We start from the raw sequence: 16,316 nt of genomic DNA on the forward strand, positions 1-16,316 counted from the left end.
ATCTTCCAGTTTCCATTTCAATTTTACTATCATTTTCATATACCAAAGTTGACAAATCTTCTTATATGTAAAGTATACATGCAAGTCTAAATCATGTACAAACCACAGTGGTGACCCTGTCTTTTGGAATGGAGTTCACTGTAGGGAAACCTTCAGGTTCCTGTGTCATGAAGAAACTAGTTCCCAGTGTGGGTGATGGCTGGTCTTGGGCACTTAGGGTGGCCCTGGTGAGACTGGATAGAGATCCTCCTGGGGAGATGAATCTCTTGCAAACAAGCTGAAAAGCCAGTTAAGTCCATACCAGCTGTGAAGTAACTGGCTTTGGTTTTATTTAGGTAACTTAAGGATGTTCCTTATTTTTATTCCCATGGTGAGCACAGGAAGAGATCCCATCTTCTTTAAATTTCTTTGTAGGAATCATAATCATGGCCATCAAAAGGGATACAGGACAAGAAACAGACTCTCTAGACTATGGTTAGGTCTAGTTAGAAAGGTTAGTGTTTTCTTCTTCCACAAGTTATGTGATCATGATGAGAGAGAATGATCTTCTCTAACAGAAATGATAAATGTAGGAGTGATTTGTATTTCTTTCTTTTTAAGGCATTCAATCACCTTTTTTCCCCTCTGTTCAGACAACCACTATCGAAAGCAAGTAGCCAGCCACATCTTCCTAGTCTTGCTTAGTGTATATCGTGTTTGGCTGTCCAGATCATTTTTACAAGACTCATAGTTGAAATTCCATGACTTTAGGATGCTTATTGTAAAACTGAGCATCCTTCCAATCTTCCTCAGACTGGAGTGGGCAATAAGAAATATATGTTAGGCCGGGCGTGGTGGCTCACGCCTGTAATCCCAGCACTTTAAAAGGCTGAGGCACGTGGATCACGAGGTCAGGAGATCAAGACCATCCTGGCTAACGCAGTGAAACCCTGTCTCTACTAAAAATACAAAAAATTAGCTGGGCGTGGTGGCAGGCGCCTGTAGTCCCAGCTACTCGGGAGGCTAAGGCAGGAGAATGGTGTGAACCCGGGAGGCGGATCTTGCAGTGAGCTGAGATCGCGCAACTGCACTCCAGCCTGGGAGACAGAGCGAGACTCCGTCTCAAAAAAAAAAAAAAAAAGAAAAAAAGGAAATATATGTTAGATCAGTGACTACCAGTGGGGTAGGTTTCTGGAAAAAGTATTGGAGTCTTGGGGAATGAGATACAGTTTAAAAAGGGATGTTCATATTTATCATTGTTTTGGGGAGGAGGGTAACAAAATATAATTTAGTATGAAATTTATGATAACATTAAATGAATGCATGAGAATCTTATATTTATCAAAAGGGGAGCATCATTTTCACAAAATTTCTTTAGAGTGAGTAAGAAACTAAGAACAAAGGTTTCATGTCCAAAGTTACCCAGAATATAATACAAGGAGTCTTAAAGGAAAAATCATACCTTTGGGTATGTTATGACATCAAAAGAGTAAGAAAAATCTCAAATCTCAAATAAAAAGTTGTAGGCAAAGGTAGTATGAATGAATTCAGTCTGAAGTTATATTGGGGTGCAGTCATTGCCAAACAGATACTGGGTATCATGCCAATGGTCTTTGGCACAGAGCTGTTAGCTGCTCAGCATCTACCTGATCACTTAGGCAACTGTGAAACACTCTTCCCACAATTTCAATATTTCCAAGGTTCCAATGCCCACAGGTTTTTTTCCAGGTCAAATGCCATTGGCTGTTATTTCACTTACATGAGCTTTTGAAGTCTTTCTTTTTCAGTCTCCTCCTCATCATGGTTCCACGTGGGCTGGTGGAGTAGAGGCTTCGAGGTAGAGTTCCCATGTTCAGGGAACTCAGGCTGTATGCACTCATGGAGGTAGGAGAGAAGGATGAAGACACCAAAGCTGCTGCAAGAGAGCGAAGATGTTGCACAGAGCACTCTCAGGTGGAGTGTGAGCCCGCCACACTTGCCAACCAGTAACGATCCAGAAAGACACATATGATGCATAGCAATGGCTAGAAAGGACTCTAGCCAGACAGAGGACAGCCCTCAGGAGCATGAGACAATGCTTTACAAGAGCCTACAAATGCTAAGGGGCAGCAGGATCTTTATAAGCTCATGGGAACACAAAGAGACTCTATGAGAATTGCTTTAAACAAAAGAACAACTTTGTCTGTGAACAACTCAATGCATCAAATACATAATCTCATTTTCATGGATATTTTCTGACATGAATTTCATAAGTGATTCCACATACACAAAGAAGACCTGAGAACATTGTCTCTGTATAATATTCTGAATTGTTACTTCCTCAGCCACATATAAAGCATTCTGAACATTTACATCCTTTGCTAACAACAAATGCTTTCTGATGGAAAAGAAAAAAACCTAGGAGATGTCAGAAATGATACATTGCTGCTATAAGAAACAGAAAAAAACAACACCCATGAAGCCAAAAGGAAAGAGTGAGAAAAACATAATTGAAATAAAAGACCAGGAGGAGAAAGCAGGGAACATTACGAGGGCTGTTTGGAGGAGGTGCTTTCGGGAGTGTCAGGGCTGGTGCTCTGCAATGGTCAGGGTGGTGCGTGTTATAGTGATGGTTGGTGTGGAGGCTGCTGTGGTTGCTGGCCCAGGAATCCCAGGTAAGTTGCCTGTCGCTCCTCTGAATTTTCACTGCCCATATGAAGGGATGATGAGAAATAAAAACAAACAAACAAAAACAAAGAACCAAAAAAGAGGAAAAGTAACTGAATTGCCCAAATTAAAAGTATAACAAAAAACAAAGCTGCTTGCAAATAAAAACAAATCTATTTGGCTTTGCCCTTTTCTCAGTGGTCAGCAAAATAGATGATTAACATAAAGGATGTAAACTTTTCATCTTCCCAAGAATAATGCATATCTTTCCTCAGCTCGTTTTTTCTTCTTTTAAGATGACTACTCAATCAATTTCTAATCTCCCCCGCTGCTTTGCAGCAGAGATTAAAAACTTCTTTTTTTTAACTTAAAAGTCAGCCCCTCAAAGATCTATGGCACACAATTAGTAATTAAAGATTTGCAAATCTTGGTCAGTTAGTAGCACTTGTTTTGAGAAAAAGAAAAGGAGGAGCAATAAATCACATCAGTGCATGATTCAAGTGGTTTACTAGTCACACATCAGAATTTACTGCTCTGACATTTTAATCGCACTACAATCCATCACTTGGACTTCATTTTCCTCAACAATAAACCACTCTAATCATCTATCAGTATCAGAATCTTATCTGCATCCCATCTAATAAGGAGAAGATGAAAGTCTCTATATTTTATGATTTTTTGAAAAAGCATATTTATATTAGAAATAATTATTAAAATATTTCACATGTTTTTATATTTCCTTGATGTCATAAAATTTTAATAAAGTTTATTTCAAACTTTATCAAATAAGTTTGAAATAAACTTTATTAAAATTTGAAATTGGCATCCCTTTTATGTTTTAGAAAATCTTTATCACGTTTCCATTCCAGTTTCAATGTTAAGATTTGATATTCCACCCAGTGTTCTGAAATATGAGCAACATAATGTTTGTTTTTATGTCTGATATGAAGTTTTTCATTTAATAATCTTAAAGAACTAAAAATAACATATGAACTTATTTTATTTTTCTAGAGGTGGGGTCTTCCTGTGTCACCCAGGCTGGAGTGCCATGGTGTGATCATAGCCCACTGTAATCTTGAACTCCTGGGTTCAGGCAATCCTCCCGCCTCAGCCTCCTGAGTAGCTGGCACTACAGGCCCATGCCACCATGCCCAGCTAATTTATCATTTTTTATTTGTGTAGAAATGGGGGTCTGCCTATGTTGCCCAAGCTGGTCTCAAGTGATCCTCCCGCCTCAGCCCTGAGTTGTTGGGATTACAGGCATGAGCCACCAGGCCTGGCTTAACATATGCATTTATATCTCCTTCTACTTTGATGATTCTGGTGTTAGGTGTCTTACATGTGAATATGTAGAGAGGTGAAATACTCTATGCATTGAAAAGAGGGGTCATTTAGAAAAGAACTTAAGTTATATCAACTGTGATGCCAGTTGAATTGGTCAATTCGCATCCTTTCTACAATGAAACAGTACATGAAAAAAAAGCACTAGCATGGACAGATCACTGAGGGGTGAAGCAGACGTGGGTTTCAGCTCTGCCTCCAGCCCTTCCTCTCTGTATGACTTTGGCCGGCTACTCAGCCACTCTAAACCTGGATCTCCTCAAACGTCAAATGGAGATCATGAAATCATCTACCTCACAGGGATACTGAGAATTAGGCAAATACGGTGCTTAGCATGGTGCTGGTACACAGAAGAAAAACAAATGAATTCAGAGTATATTGATTTGTCTACTTTTCCATCTATGTGCTAACAATAAAGTATCTTTTAAAGGAAATAAATTTATCTTTCACTCAACAAATTTCACTCACTGGACATTTAAGTTTAGAGAATTTCTCAGAAATCTGCAGCAGAAACTTTCATAGCCACTATAATTTTGTTGCCCTAAACCATCTGGCCTGCTCCTTCTACTCAACTGCTTTGTTTGTGGTTTGGATTCCCCCGTCTCTCCACTTTCCTAATTCAAGCTGCCACCTCCTTCATCTAGACCACTGTAACACCTTCAGACGTGGCTCCGCAACTCATCTCCTGCATACCCACCTTTCACAACACAGTTAGGGTGGCCTTCTAAATACGTAAGTCAGATCATGCTACTCCTGTTTGAATAGCTTACTTTTTTTTTTTTTTTTTTTTTGAGACAGAATTTCACTCTTGACGCCTAGGCTGGAATGCAATGGTGCAATCTCAGCTCACTGCAAACTCTGCCTCTCAGATTCAAGCGATTCTCCCATCTCACCCTCCCCAGTAGCTGGGATTATAGGTACCCACCACCACGCCCAGCTAATTTTTGTATTTTTTAGTAGAGATGGGGTTTTGCCATGTTAACCAGGTTAGTCTCGAACTCCTGACCTCTGGTGATCTGCCCGCCTTGGCCTCCCAAAGTGCTGGGATTACAGGCGTGAGCCACTGCGCCCAGCCTGAATAGCTAACTATTACAAAGAGAATCAAATGCAGCCCCTGCCTATCTCGCTAGTTTCATCCATATCACTCTCCCCAACATTTGTATATTTTAGCCATACTGATCTTATATGTACTCTTAGAACAAGTCAGGTTCCTTCCTGCCTCAAGGCCTTCGCACTTGCTATTCTTTCCCCAGTTGTTTGTATGACTGCCTCCTTCTCATCATTCAGGTCTCACCCGAGGTGCCACCTCCTCAGAGAAGTTGTTGCTGATCTCCCTGGCTGAAGGAGCTGCCCTCCCCGTGCTATCTCATTATTGTTTTACATTCTTCATGGTACTTATTGCTGTCTCAAACAGCTTTATTTATTTAATATATTTTTAATGTTTGTCTATACTAGAATGTGAATTCTATAAGAGTAGGGATATACTTTGTCTGTCTTGCTCATTAAATATATTCTAGCAACTAGAACAGTGCCTAGTATATAATGATTAATATATGAATGAATGAACAAATGCATAAATGAACGGGAATATCAGCCAGAGTGTCCATGTGAACACTGCAGCAGCATTTTCCTTGAGATAAAAGAGTATTTATTGCAGAGGATGTCCCTAACGGATTTTGTCTCACCATCCTCATTCTACTTTGGGTATACAGGAAGACATTTTAGCAAGATGCAGTTATTACTGGGTCTGGCCAATTTACAACCACAGACACTTTAGCGTACTTTTCACAAAGTACCATCTGTTTCAAATGAAGCCAGGGTACAGTGAATGCACTTTGGGATTCTACACCCACCTTTTGACCCACTTCTTCACTGAGAGCTTTGAAAATTACTGGGCATTTGTTAGGACTGCCAAGCACAATTAATAAGTCAATAAGGAAGATATTATTTACCACCTATTGCTTCCCCAGACTGTGCCAATTGCTGCAGGCAGGTTAAAGGTCATACCCTTTACCCTGATCTTGAATTATTACTGGGGATTAAATCTTCACACGTATAAAATAATTAAGAGACAAAAATAAGATAGTGCACAAAACTATATGCTATGGATGATGAATGCAAAAGGTGTTGAACAAATAATGTAGGACAAAGAAGACAGCTGCTGCCTATTTTGAATGTACACTCCAAATGTTTTCTGTTTTACAGTGGTATACTTGATAGGCAAGTATTTCCAGAGTTTAATAATAAGATGTTACATTTTTAGCATGTCCTATCATCTTACAAAAAGCACTTATAGACACTCTCTCATTTAATACTGCCGATAATCATAGCCTACTTTCACTAAGTACTTATATACTAGGCACTGTGCTAGGTGCTATTTGATCGATTAGCTCAGATAATGTTCAGAATATTCCTTTGAGGCAGGTATTATTATGACCCCCATTTTACAGATGAAGCAACTGAGGTATAGAAAAGTTGGGTAACTTGCTTAAGGCCCCACGTGGTGGAGTCAGAGGTGAAGCTCTGGACATGTGATCCTAAAGTCCCCACTTCAGCCACCAGACATACCACCTCTTCCTATGGGTATGTCTAAGTCCCTTTTTATGCATAAGAAAACAACACATTTAAAATATTACGGTTTGTGTATCATTTCATGGTGACATCACTACTGTAGTCTCAAGAGATATATGACCACAGAAGTTACTTTTCTTTCTTCTCTAATTGCAGCCTCTTGCTCTGTTCAGGATGTCCCAGAGAGCAGACCACAGCGGCTCCAGTGGTAGCCCTAGAGCTCTCAAATGGAAGGTCCTCCTGGTACTAAATGTGTTGAGTCTAGTGACTCTGGTCACATTTTCCTTTCCAAAATGTCAGTTTCCTTCAATCCAATTATGTCTCCTGAAAACCCTCAGTGGGAACAATTTCTAATGTCACTGAAAACTCATTTTTTTGTCACCTTCTTTAATGCTGCTATATATCAGTGAAAGGCATAGCTAATCTCTTATTCCAAGTTGAGATATTCATTTCTACATTGCCCTGAAAACTCTTTGGTGTATGCTTTGCTGCTAACAAAACCTGGAAATTTGGGAAGTGTGTTGAGAGACACACTGTTCAGGCATCAGAGATCTTGAAAAAAACAATCAGAACTTTCTTGTGGAGAAAGGGTAAAACTATGTAAAACTCCATTAGTCAGAAATGTAAATTTGAGAATTGTAAACATAATAATAATTTTGTGTTTGTTTTTCTTCTTTACCATGATTTAATTATGTTTAGGAGCCAAAATGTATTTCCTCTTAGAAATGCAAGTCTGATTTTCATGTGCAATACAGAGGAAATCCCTGCTTGATAAGAAAGACAGTGAACAACTTTCAGTAAATGTAGATGATGGAGTCAGAAGTGGAAGCTGGAATTACTTAAACTTCTATCAGCTTCCTATCCCTGCAACACAAACAACATCAGGTTTTCCACAATAAAGGCAAAATTCATTCTTAGTCCATATATTTTAGTACATAAATTAATCTTAAGTTGCTTTGGCAGGTTAAAAAGTTTAATATTCCATGAGCTGAAAACATTTGAATTATTTATGAATTATATATAGGGCCAACGAAAGAAAAATAAAAGAAGTTGCTAAAGACGCTAACATTTTAAAAGGGTGTGGTATGCATTTCCGATTCGCTGATACCAGAATTTAGCAAGCAAAACCCCATGCTGAGAGAGCACTACAGTGTGCATTCTTATGGCTACTGTGCTTCAAATCCAGTGATGACTGCCAGTTAATTTAAAGAAACTTAAACAGCTTCAGAAATCTCTCCTCTCTGCCAGAGTGCAGGAAGGGCCCACGGGGCCTCCTGATAGGAATGGTGTGCATCCTTGTGAACAGCACCTTCCCACGGCTGTTTGCATTTCTATTCCAATACTGTGATGCTGATTTTCTTTTCATAACCTGCCTATGCTGCACCATTTCTCTACTCCAATGTGTAAAATTAAAATCTGATAAGGGTAATGTTGTACTAGAGATTTTCATTAGCTTCAGGGCTGTCTAAGCTCCATTTAATTAAAAAGGTTACATCCAGCTGACTGATTTAGTATGAAAATTATCTGGTCCCTCTTTCCCCCCACTCCAGACTGTGGAGAAGTACAGTGCGTTTTAGAAGGTGGGAGACACAATACAAATGACCCCCTTATAAGCAAAATTTCAATTTCAGAGAAAACTGCACGGTGTCTAAACATACAGAAATGCATTATCCTCCTTCAGGCCACCCTGACAATACTAGTGAGGCCTCTAATTTCAAGGAGTACAAAGGAATGCTGTTTGGTTTAAGGAATAGGGCAGGAGAAGGAGTAGGAACAAAGATCCTACTGGAGAACTTGACTTCATTTGATTTGGGGCTCAAAGACCCCTATCTCGTACCAGGTTTTGCCTAAAGATGCCTAGGTAGATGGTGTAAACACTTGGCAAATGTATCCGTGAATTTCAAGGGAGTGAAAATGCAGATACCTTCAGCTGACACTTTTTATTGAATAAATGGAGTCAAATATTCTGATTCTCCCAGACAAGATTTTTGGTCACGCAGGTTGTTCTCTATCCTAAGAAAAAAACTACACTGGCAAAAGACAAAATATATTGAAAACTAATGCTTCACATAACTGGTTCCCTCTGATTCCTGCCAAATATTTGAAGGTTCTGCCATCAAAATCCACTTTGCTTATTTATTTTTAAGTGAGAGTTTTACTATTTGCCTTCGTTGGCCTTCATCTAGACTGGAAATTCAAAATGAATACCAGGAAGTCAAATTATTTGCCTTCTCTGCACATTCAATTTGCACCAAAGACTTTGTAAAGAAAAAAATACTAAATAGCACTAGCCTGAAAATTTTTTCCTTGATGTTATGGTTTCAAGTAAATTATGTGTGGCTTGGAAAAAAGACTTTGGAAGATGAATTTGAGTAAACAAACACAACCTTGTTTTAAAAAGAAATGATGAGTCTGATCAACATGGTGAAACCCTGTCTCTACTGAAAATACAAAAATTAGCTGGGCATGGTGGTGGATGCCTGTAATCCCAGCTACTCGGAAGGCTGAGGTAGGAGAATGGCTTGAACCCAGGAGGTGGAGGTTGGAGTGAGCTGAGCTCATGCTACTGCACTCCAGCCTGGGGGACAGAGTGAGACTCCGTCTCAAAAAAAAAAAAAGTAACTCTGCTAGAGGGAGCAACACTGTGAGGGCCAGAGAAAGAGCTTGATCCAGGTAGATATCTCACCATGGTCGGGCCCCTTTAGGGCCAGCCGTGTCTGATGATGGGGAAGGATCTCAAGCTTGACCTGGTCAGTGGTGTTGGCCAGGAACTGGGTTGCTTCTGCAAGTGTACAGTACTCCATGCTGGTCCCGTCGATGGAGAGGATGTGATCTCCCACGTGCAATGCGCCACATCTACGGAAAGGAGAAATACTCAGTAAGAGGTGGTGCCTACCTCTTTGGAATCTGACTTTCATGTATCTCATAGTTAAACTTTCACACAGTTTTCAATTACTTAAAAAAAAAAAGAAAGAAAAGTTTGAGTGTTATAGGAAACACCATCTGTCAAATTTTAAGTACCTTGAATATGAATAAGGAGGTAAAACCTTGTGGAAAATACAGAAAAATTCAAGGAAATGTTTTCTCTTGTCCTTCTCTAAAAAAAAAAAAAAAAAAAAAAAAATGTTATTTTGGAGTGCTTGTGTGGAAAGTTGAGGGAAAGTGAGCAAGAGGAAAGGGAAAAACAGGAAAATGTTTCCCCTGGACTTTTGTCTGTGTTTGTTTGTTCTAGGCATTTCTATCTGTAAACATGAGTTGGTAAATCTTCGTAATCTCAAACATGACTCTCAGAATTGGAATAGGGTCTATTTTATGTGTGAAGAAAAATAACTTGGCGCGATTTCAGTAATACTTCCTTGGAATCCTCACACAAGCTCCAAGATCACCAGTTCTTTATTATTACATTATTCTGGAGTTGAACAAGTATTAGTGTAAAAGCTCTTGATAATGGTAGAAATTATGCAGGAGTCAAGTGAGTAATAAAACCAGGCCTGCATGGTGAGTCAAGGGGAAAGATGGGGGCAGGGAAGGGGCTGGCTGCTACATCTTGCTGAGCTCAAGAGCTGGCTACTGGATGAGTTGAGAAAAGTTGGCACAGCCATCAGCATCTCCACATACCAGTCAAATGAACAGCTCCTTAAACTGGTTACCCCCTGCAGAATGCGAAAAAACAGAGGGAGAAAATTAAAGCACTCTGCGCCACTGAACTGGAGAACACCCCTGGATCAATGGCTGTCACTGATAAGGACTGAATGTCAGGTAAGACCACAGTGGAGCTATAGACTGACCACACTACTGGGGGTTGCTGCAGTTCACTGCACCATGGCTGGAGGTTTTCCAGGCAGGTTGAGGGGCACATAGAGAAGAGGGCTGGAAACATACAGGGGAGACTGGTCATTCAGGTGCAGTATATCTATAAATTCCCAGTGTGAATAGTCTATTTCTCAAGACAAAAGCATTTCAAGTCATCTCTTCCAACTAAAAACGTAATTCCACATTTTTTGCACTTGGAGTGCTTTAGCTATGGGAGATGAGGTTTTTCTTACCAGGAGCTGTAAAATAATTTATTAGATGGAAAGGTAGTCTTTTTTTCCTTCCCCTTTTACCTTGCAAGTATAAAACATTAATTAGAAACATGAAGTTTCATTTTTATTGTAGCATTGAAGCGAATAATATTTTAAGAGACCCTCGAAGGTTGTAAAATCCTAAGATTTACATGCTATGAGAGTATAGGACTTTTTTCAAGTTAGGTAAAAAATATTTTAAAAAGTATTGTTTTATTTATTTAAGAAACAAAGAAATCAGATTTTATGGTAGCAGGATTTAATTGTCAACAATTCAGGAAAACCCATCACTGCTCTGCACGGGGTTTAATAAAGATCTACTCCGTTACCCTACATCAAGAACAGGCTAGTGCCCTACGACACAGCAAGAAAACTTGCTTAGTTGCTTGTTTTTTTTTTTTTTTTTTTTGGTGGCTAAAGGCCACACCAAACCACCAAACATCTGGATGAGGTGAAGTGACATTATGGGGTGGCTGACACATAGGTGAATTTTTAAGCCCTACAACAGTAACTTGCTTCTCTGTGTGAAACCTGTATAAACTGGCAAGAGAACTGTGTGTGTGTTTGTGTATGTGTATGTGTCTATGCATGTGTATATGTGTATCACAAGTGTGTGTACATATGTGTTTATATATACTTAAAATTGCACACATGCACTTTTGAAAAAGAGGCACTTTTTTTTTGTTTGTTTGTTTTTGAGATGGAGTTTTGCTCTTGTTGCCCAGGCTGGAGTGCAATGGTTCAGCTCACTGCAACCTCTGCCTCTTGAGTTTAAGTGATTCTCATGCCTCAGCCTCCTGAGCAGCTGGGATTACAGATATCTGCCACCACGACTGGCTAATTTCTTGTATTTTCAGTAGATGGGGTTTCACTTTGTTGGCCAAGCTGGTCTCGAACTCCTGACCTCAGGTGATCCGCCCGCCTCAGCCTCCCAAAGTGTTGGGATTACAGGCATGAGCCACCACGCCTGGTGGAAAAGTAGGCACTTTCTACAATACTTACCTGTCTGCAATACTTGCAGATTTGATTTTGTCTATGACAATGACTTGTTTGTTACAGCACATCGAGGTAGTTAGGGCAACCCCAAGGCTGGCACCAGGAGTTTTGGCAACTTCAACTAGTAGTGGCCCGGATGCTGTTGCCACAGAATCTGTCAAAGAACAAATTTCAGAAAACAAAACAAAATAAAACAAATAAGCAAAGACATAAAAGAAAAAGATGAAGAATATTCAGTTTGATATTAGCTTGTTAGTTTTATCACTGATACTTACATTTCCCTCCATATAATATCCCCACAGGCAATGATAAATTCATAGGGCACCTCTTAACACACCTGTTCCATTCAGCTTGTACTGTATTAATGTATGTGTAATGTTCATCTCTTCAATGAGATTTTAAGGTTCATGTCACTTGGGATAATATCTCTTGTATCTTTATCCCCTCCACAGTGCTTGGCACAATGCCTAGCATATACTAGGTCTTTCAGTAAAAGTTTTTTAAATTAATTACTTAATTCAATCAATATCTTAGCACCTACCAGGAATAAATAGATGGATAGATGAATGAATGGATGAAAGGATGGATATAAAAAAGAAAGGAAGGAAGGAAGAAAGAAAGGAAGGAAGGAAGAAAGAAAGGGAGGGAGGAAAGGAGGGAGAAAGGAAAGAAGGATGAGTGGGTGGATAAATAAAAGAATGACAAGATGGATGGAAGGATGAATGGATGGGTAGATAGATGATTGGAAGAATGGATGGATGGATGATGTCTCTAGCCAAGTAGTAGGAATGGTCCACTAAGTTGAATTTGTAAAGTTTTGGGGTCTTTCCCTCCTCTGGAACTCACTTAGGATCACCTCCCTCTCAAGCATAACTTCATATATGCTTTATTTTTGACTTGGAACATTCTTTGTTCCTTCAGCTCCTTCTAACATTCGTGGACTCAATGCCAACATGAATTCCTTGGGAAGCCTAAGTCGTAATTTGGTAAGATGACTTTCACATGTGCTTCTACAGTCTGCTGTATTCCTGCTGTTGTAGCATACATTTCACTGGTTCATAGTGGCCAGTATGGATGATGTGCCTGTGTTCCTTGGCAGATTGTAAGCATGCTTGAAGGCAGATACTATGTCTTGTCAATCACACCATTCTCAGTGCCTGGTATAATGATTAGCACATCGGAGGTATGCCACTAATAGTTGTAGAATGAATGCATGAACAAATGAGAAAGTTCATGATGTTGCTTAAAGCTCAGAAGAGCCACACGACACAAGGGAAAGAGTCTGGGACATGGAATTAAAACATCTGGATTCAATTCCCATTTTCACAATATTTGTGTCATGGTATCTAAGACAAGACCAGTTACTAAAACTGTCTTTTTATTGTATTTTGACAAAATTGACAATTAACAATACTAAAACTTTCTAAGCCTGCTTGCTTACCTATAAAATGATATCTTTTCCACAATGTTTATTAAAACCAAACCAATGAACAAAGCACTTTGTTACACATATAGGATATTTTCATTATTGCTATATTATGACCTCAAGCCTTTGAGTCATCTCATTTTTCAACACTGCATATTGGGTCTGTAATCCTTTTCTAATTTTCGACTGTTCTGATGTTTGACACTCCATTAATACAATTTTGCCTTTCTGTAAGAACATCTTTATCATCAAGGCCCCACTCAGATATAGTGAAATAGGAAATCTGTATTCTGATTGCTGAAGCTCAGGTAATATGCATTGAGTCATAAAGCTGAAAGGTCCATGGGAGAGAGCCATCTTCAGTTTGAGATAAATTATTTCTTAAAGTAAAGATGACAATATCCAGGTCAACAACATGCATATCCAGTGCTAAGGATTCTTGCATGTATTAACACCATGTTTCCTGACTGGTAAGATTGAAATGTTAGTCCTTAAAAAGGTTAAGAGATCATTAGGGCCTATACCTCTTCCTGTCAATTCCAGAGCAAGCAGAGTTTCATTAATAATATCTGCAAGAAGCCAAAGGTCTTAATCTACTAAGAGTTTTTGGCTCTGGGGTATTACAACTACCCCAGATCCTACGGTTGATTTGCCCATGAACCTAACTATGGTGGATGCTACTCTCTGCTCTCACTCACCTTGCTGTATTAATTTCCCTGATCTCCTGACATCAGACTAGGACCAATGACAATGTCCTGGCTTCTCTCTCTCCTTCTCCCTCATTTGCTGCTTTGTTTCTCTCCAGAGTCTCACCTGGTCATCGTGCGTCCTGCCTTACTCTCACCTGGGAGTTTTCAGTGAGTGGGCCCCGTGCCTATGTGCAATGGTAGTTTGCACCTCATGCGTCTCAGTCAGGAGACCCTAGTAAAGAATCCTTGTCAGTCCCTGCAGCCTCTGTTTTAGTTGTCCTTCTGTCACTAAGGTGGTTAATTTGCCCACCTCTCAATTTTAAAGAAGATCTGTGGTTGAGCTCAGTGCACACAATGTGATGCTTCTGGCTTCACCCCCAGCAGTTGGCCTTCCTCCTTCTGTTCCTTAAGCATGCTGCAAAGCAACCTTTTTCTGCTCAGCCAAACCCCACATGAGCTCTGGCCTACCAGGGCCTTTTCTCACATTACCTTTCTAGAACTTTAGAATGACTAATTTTGATTTCTCAAACCCACTCTCCATGGTCTTGTTGGATTTTAACAGGTATGTTTGTGGGGTGACAATCACTTATTTTCTTCCTCATGGTTTTGTCATGTCTAAAGATAAATTTATTTTGCTTAACAGGTGAAAATGATAAAGTTTCTAGATTACTTACTACTTAATCTCTTTTAGAAATGACAGAAACTGCTAGGTGTTCCCTGATATCTCATCTTCCCTTCTTTTGTCAGTAATAGGGTTTCTAAGTTTTAGCTGAGCAAATGGCTGCCCAGTTAAGAACCACATTTCCCAGCCTCCCTTGCAGCAAGGTGTAGCCATAGGACCAGGTTCCAGCCAATGGGAAGTGAGATGTGACATGTTTCAGGATGTGCTCTTAAAAAGAATGGCTGTTCCCCCCTCTCCCTCATTTCCCCCTTGCTGGTGAAATGTGGGCTCAGAACTGGTAAGCCATCTTCAATCATGCAGACAAGAGCATCAAGCCATGAGATAGATGAAGCCTAGGTTCCTAAAATCTTCAGATTTCTCAAGAGATTGAGAAAGAAACTTCTATCATCTTTATGTGAGCATTGTGAGTTTGGGTCTTTGATACAATGACTGAATTGGTATTCTAATAGGCCTTTTCATTTGAGAGGACTGCGCCAATGTATCTGTCTTGGACTATTATTATAAGAAGTGGCTATTTAAAGTAGGTATTTGCAGGTGTAAATTTTATAAAACTACAACCAATCATTACTCAGTACTCACACAAAGTATTCACTTTTCTAAAAAGTACTAAATCATGATTACACATGAGAGTTTTTAAAGAGGTCATCAGGTTATTCAAAAGGTATTTAAATATAAACCCTTTAGTTTTTTTTTTTTTTCCTGCTGGCCTGTATATTTGTCAAAGTATTAAAACTTATATTTTTTGGTGGTTTTAATGTTCCAATGATCATGAAGAATTAACATGAAATTGTTCTGGTAGAAAGAAATGACAGGAGTAGGAATATTAAGAAGCTTAGGAAAAGGATGCCAGATCCTCTGCCATCATTAAATTAGAGGGCGAGAGAGAGAGAGCATCCACAGCTTCTACAGTAGCTTCTGTGACTGGAAACTAGAATAAGTCTCTCTTCAAGTACAACTTGCCCCATTAAGGCTTGAAAAAACAACAAGTGCAATATTTTCATTTGGGAGATGCAAATATGCAATTAATGAATCTCTTTTAAAACTTAAAGTAGAAAGTTTTACAGTTCTGGGATAAGACTAATTCAAAGTCATGGTTAAGGGAAGAGGCAGTGTGGTGTTATACGGGACTCAAGGCTGGAGCTGAGGACCAGCTAGAGGGTGGTTCTTGCTATATCATCAACTCAGCATGTGGCCCGAGCCATCGTCTCCCTTACACCTCATTTTCTTCACTTGTAAAATGAAGAGATTTGAATAAAACTTCCCTAGTCATGACAATCTGTGAATCTACAGAGAAATAATGATGCCAGTTAAGTAGCTCTCCAGAGAAAGTTAAGGCAGGTTAACCAACTTTATGAAAATATACACTAGCTAGAATCTAAATCCCAATATCCTACAAATCAACAGAAGAGGTGAGCTGCTAGATAGAAAAGTGATTCCTGATAACTGATGTTTATAAAGGTGGGATGAAAATCCTCAGATCTTTAAATATTTGGATGACAATAATAACATCCTTTAAAGACTGAGTTTGGAGGGATATCTTCCACCTTCAAAGAGACATCACATAATATGAAGCTTCCACATTAAGAAGTTTCCAGGGCACAACTACAACTTTCTAGCAAGATTCTATCATAGTAAGGTCCTAATCTAACCAGAAAAAAATGATGATGAAGAAAAAAGGGTGCTTATCTCATGAAAGACAATCAGGGCTTATTGATAGTAGTTAACAGAAGCTCAGTCTTATATTATCTCACCTCAGTAGCCCACAGTTTCACTTACCTCAGTCACTCTTAAATCCAGCACACATCATTCCCCCAAGCTCATATTTGTCACTGAGAACAATTTTTGGACGTCTCCTAGGAACATCGACATATGTCCCAAACTGAAGAGTGAGACCACCCTACTCCATTGCTTCTGCATGTTTC

General features: G+C 39.4%; 1 protein-coding gene across 3 annotated transcripts in view; it reads right to left on the reverse strand.

The window, feature by feature from the left end:
- Positions 1-16,316, reverse strand: part of GRIP1 (glutamate receptor interacting protein 1) — a 338,518-nt gene that overhangs the window by 105,728 nt on the left and 216,474 nt on the right. For 2 of the 3 annotated variants that reach the window (XM_025403428.1, XM_025403429.1), the window contains exons 8-10: positions 11,604-11,751; positions 9,224-9,393; positions 1,739-1,894 (exon numbers count right to left, since the gene is read on the reverse strand). In XM_025403428.1, coding sequence (XP_025259213.1) covers positions 1,739-1,894; positions 9,224-9,393; positions 11,604-11,751 — 474 coding nt within the window. Of the gene's footprint in view, positions 1-1,738; positions 1,895-2,508; positions 2,665-9,223; positions 9,394-11,603; positions 11,752-16,316 lie in introns of all 3 variants that reach the window. The other variant, XM_025403427.1, reaches the window with a different exon arrangement.

This window comes from Theropithecus gelada, chromosome 11 (genome assembly GCF_003255815.1).
Source record: "Theropithecus gelada isolate Dixy chromosome 11, Tgel_1.0, whole genome shotgun sequence".
Taxonomy (NCBI): Eukaryota; Metazoa; Chordata; class Mammalia; order Primates; family Cercopithecidae; genus Theropithecus; species Theropithecus gelada.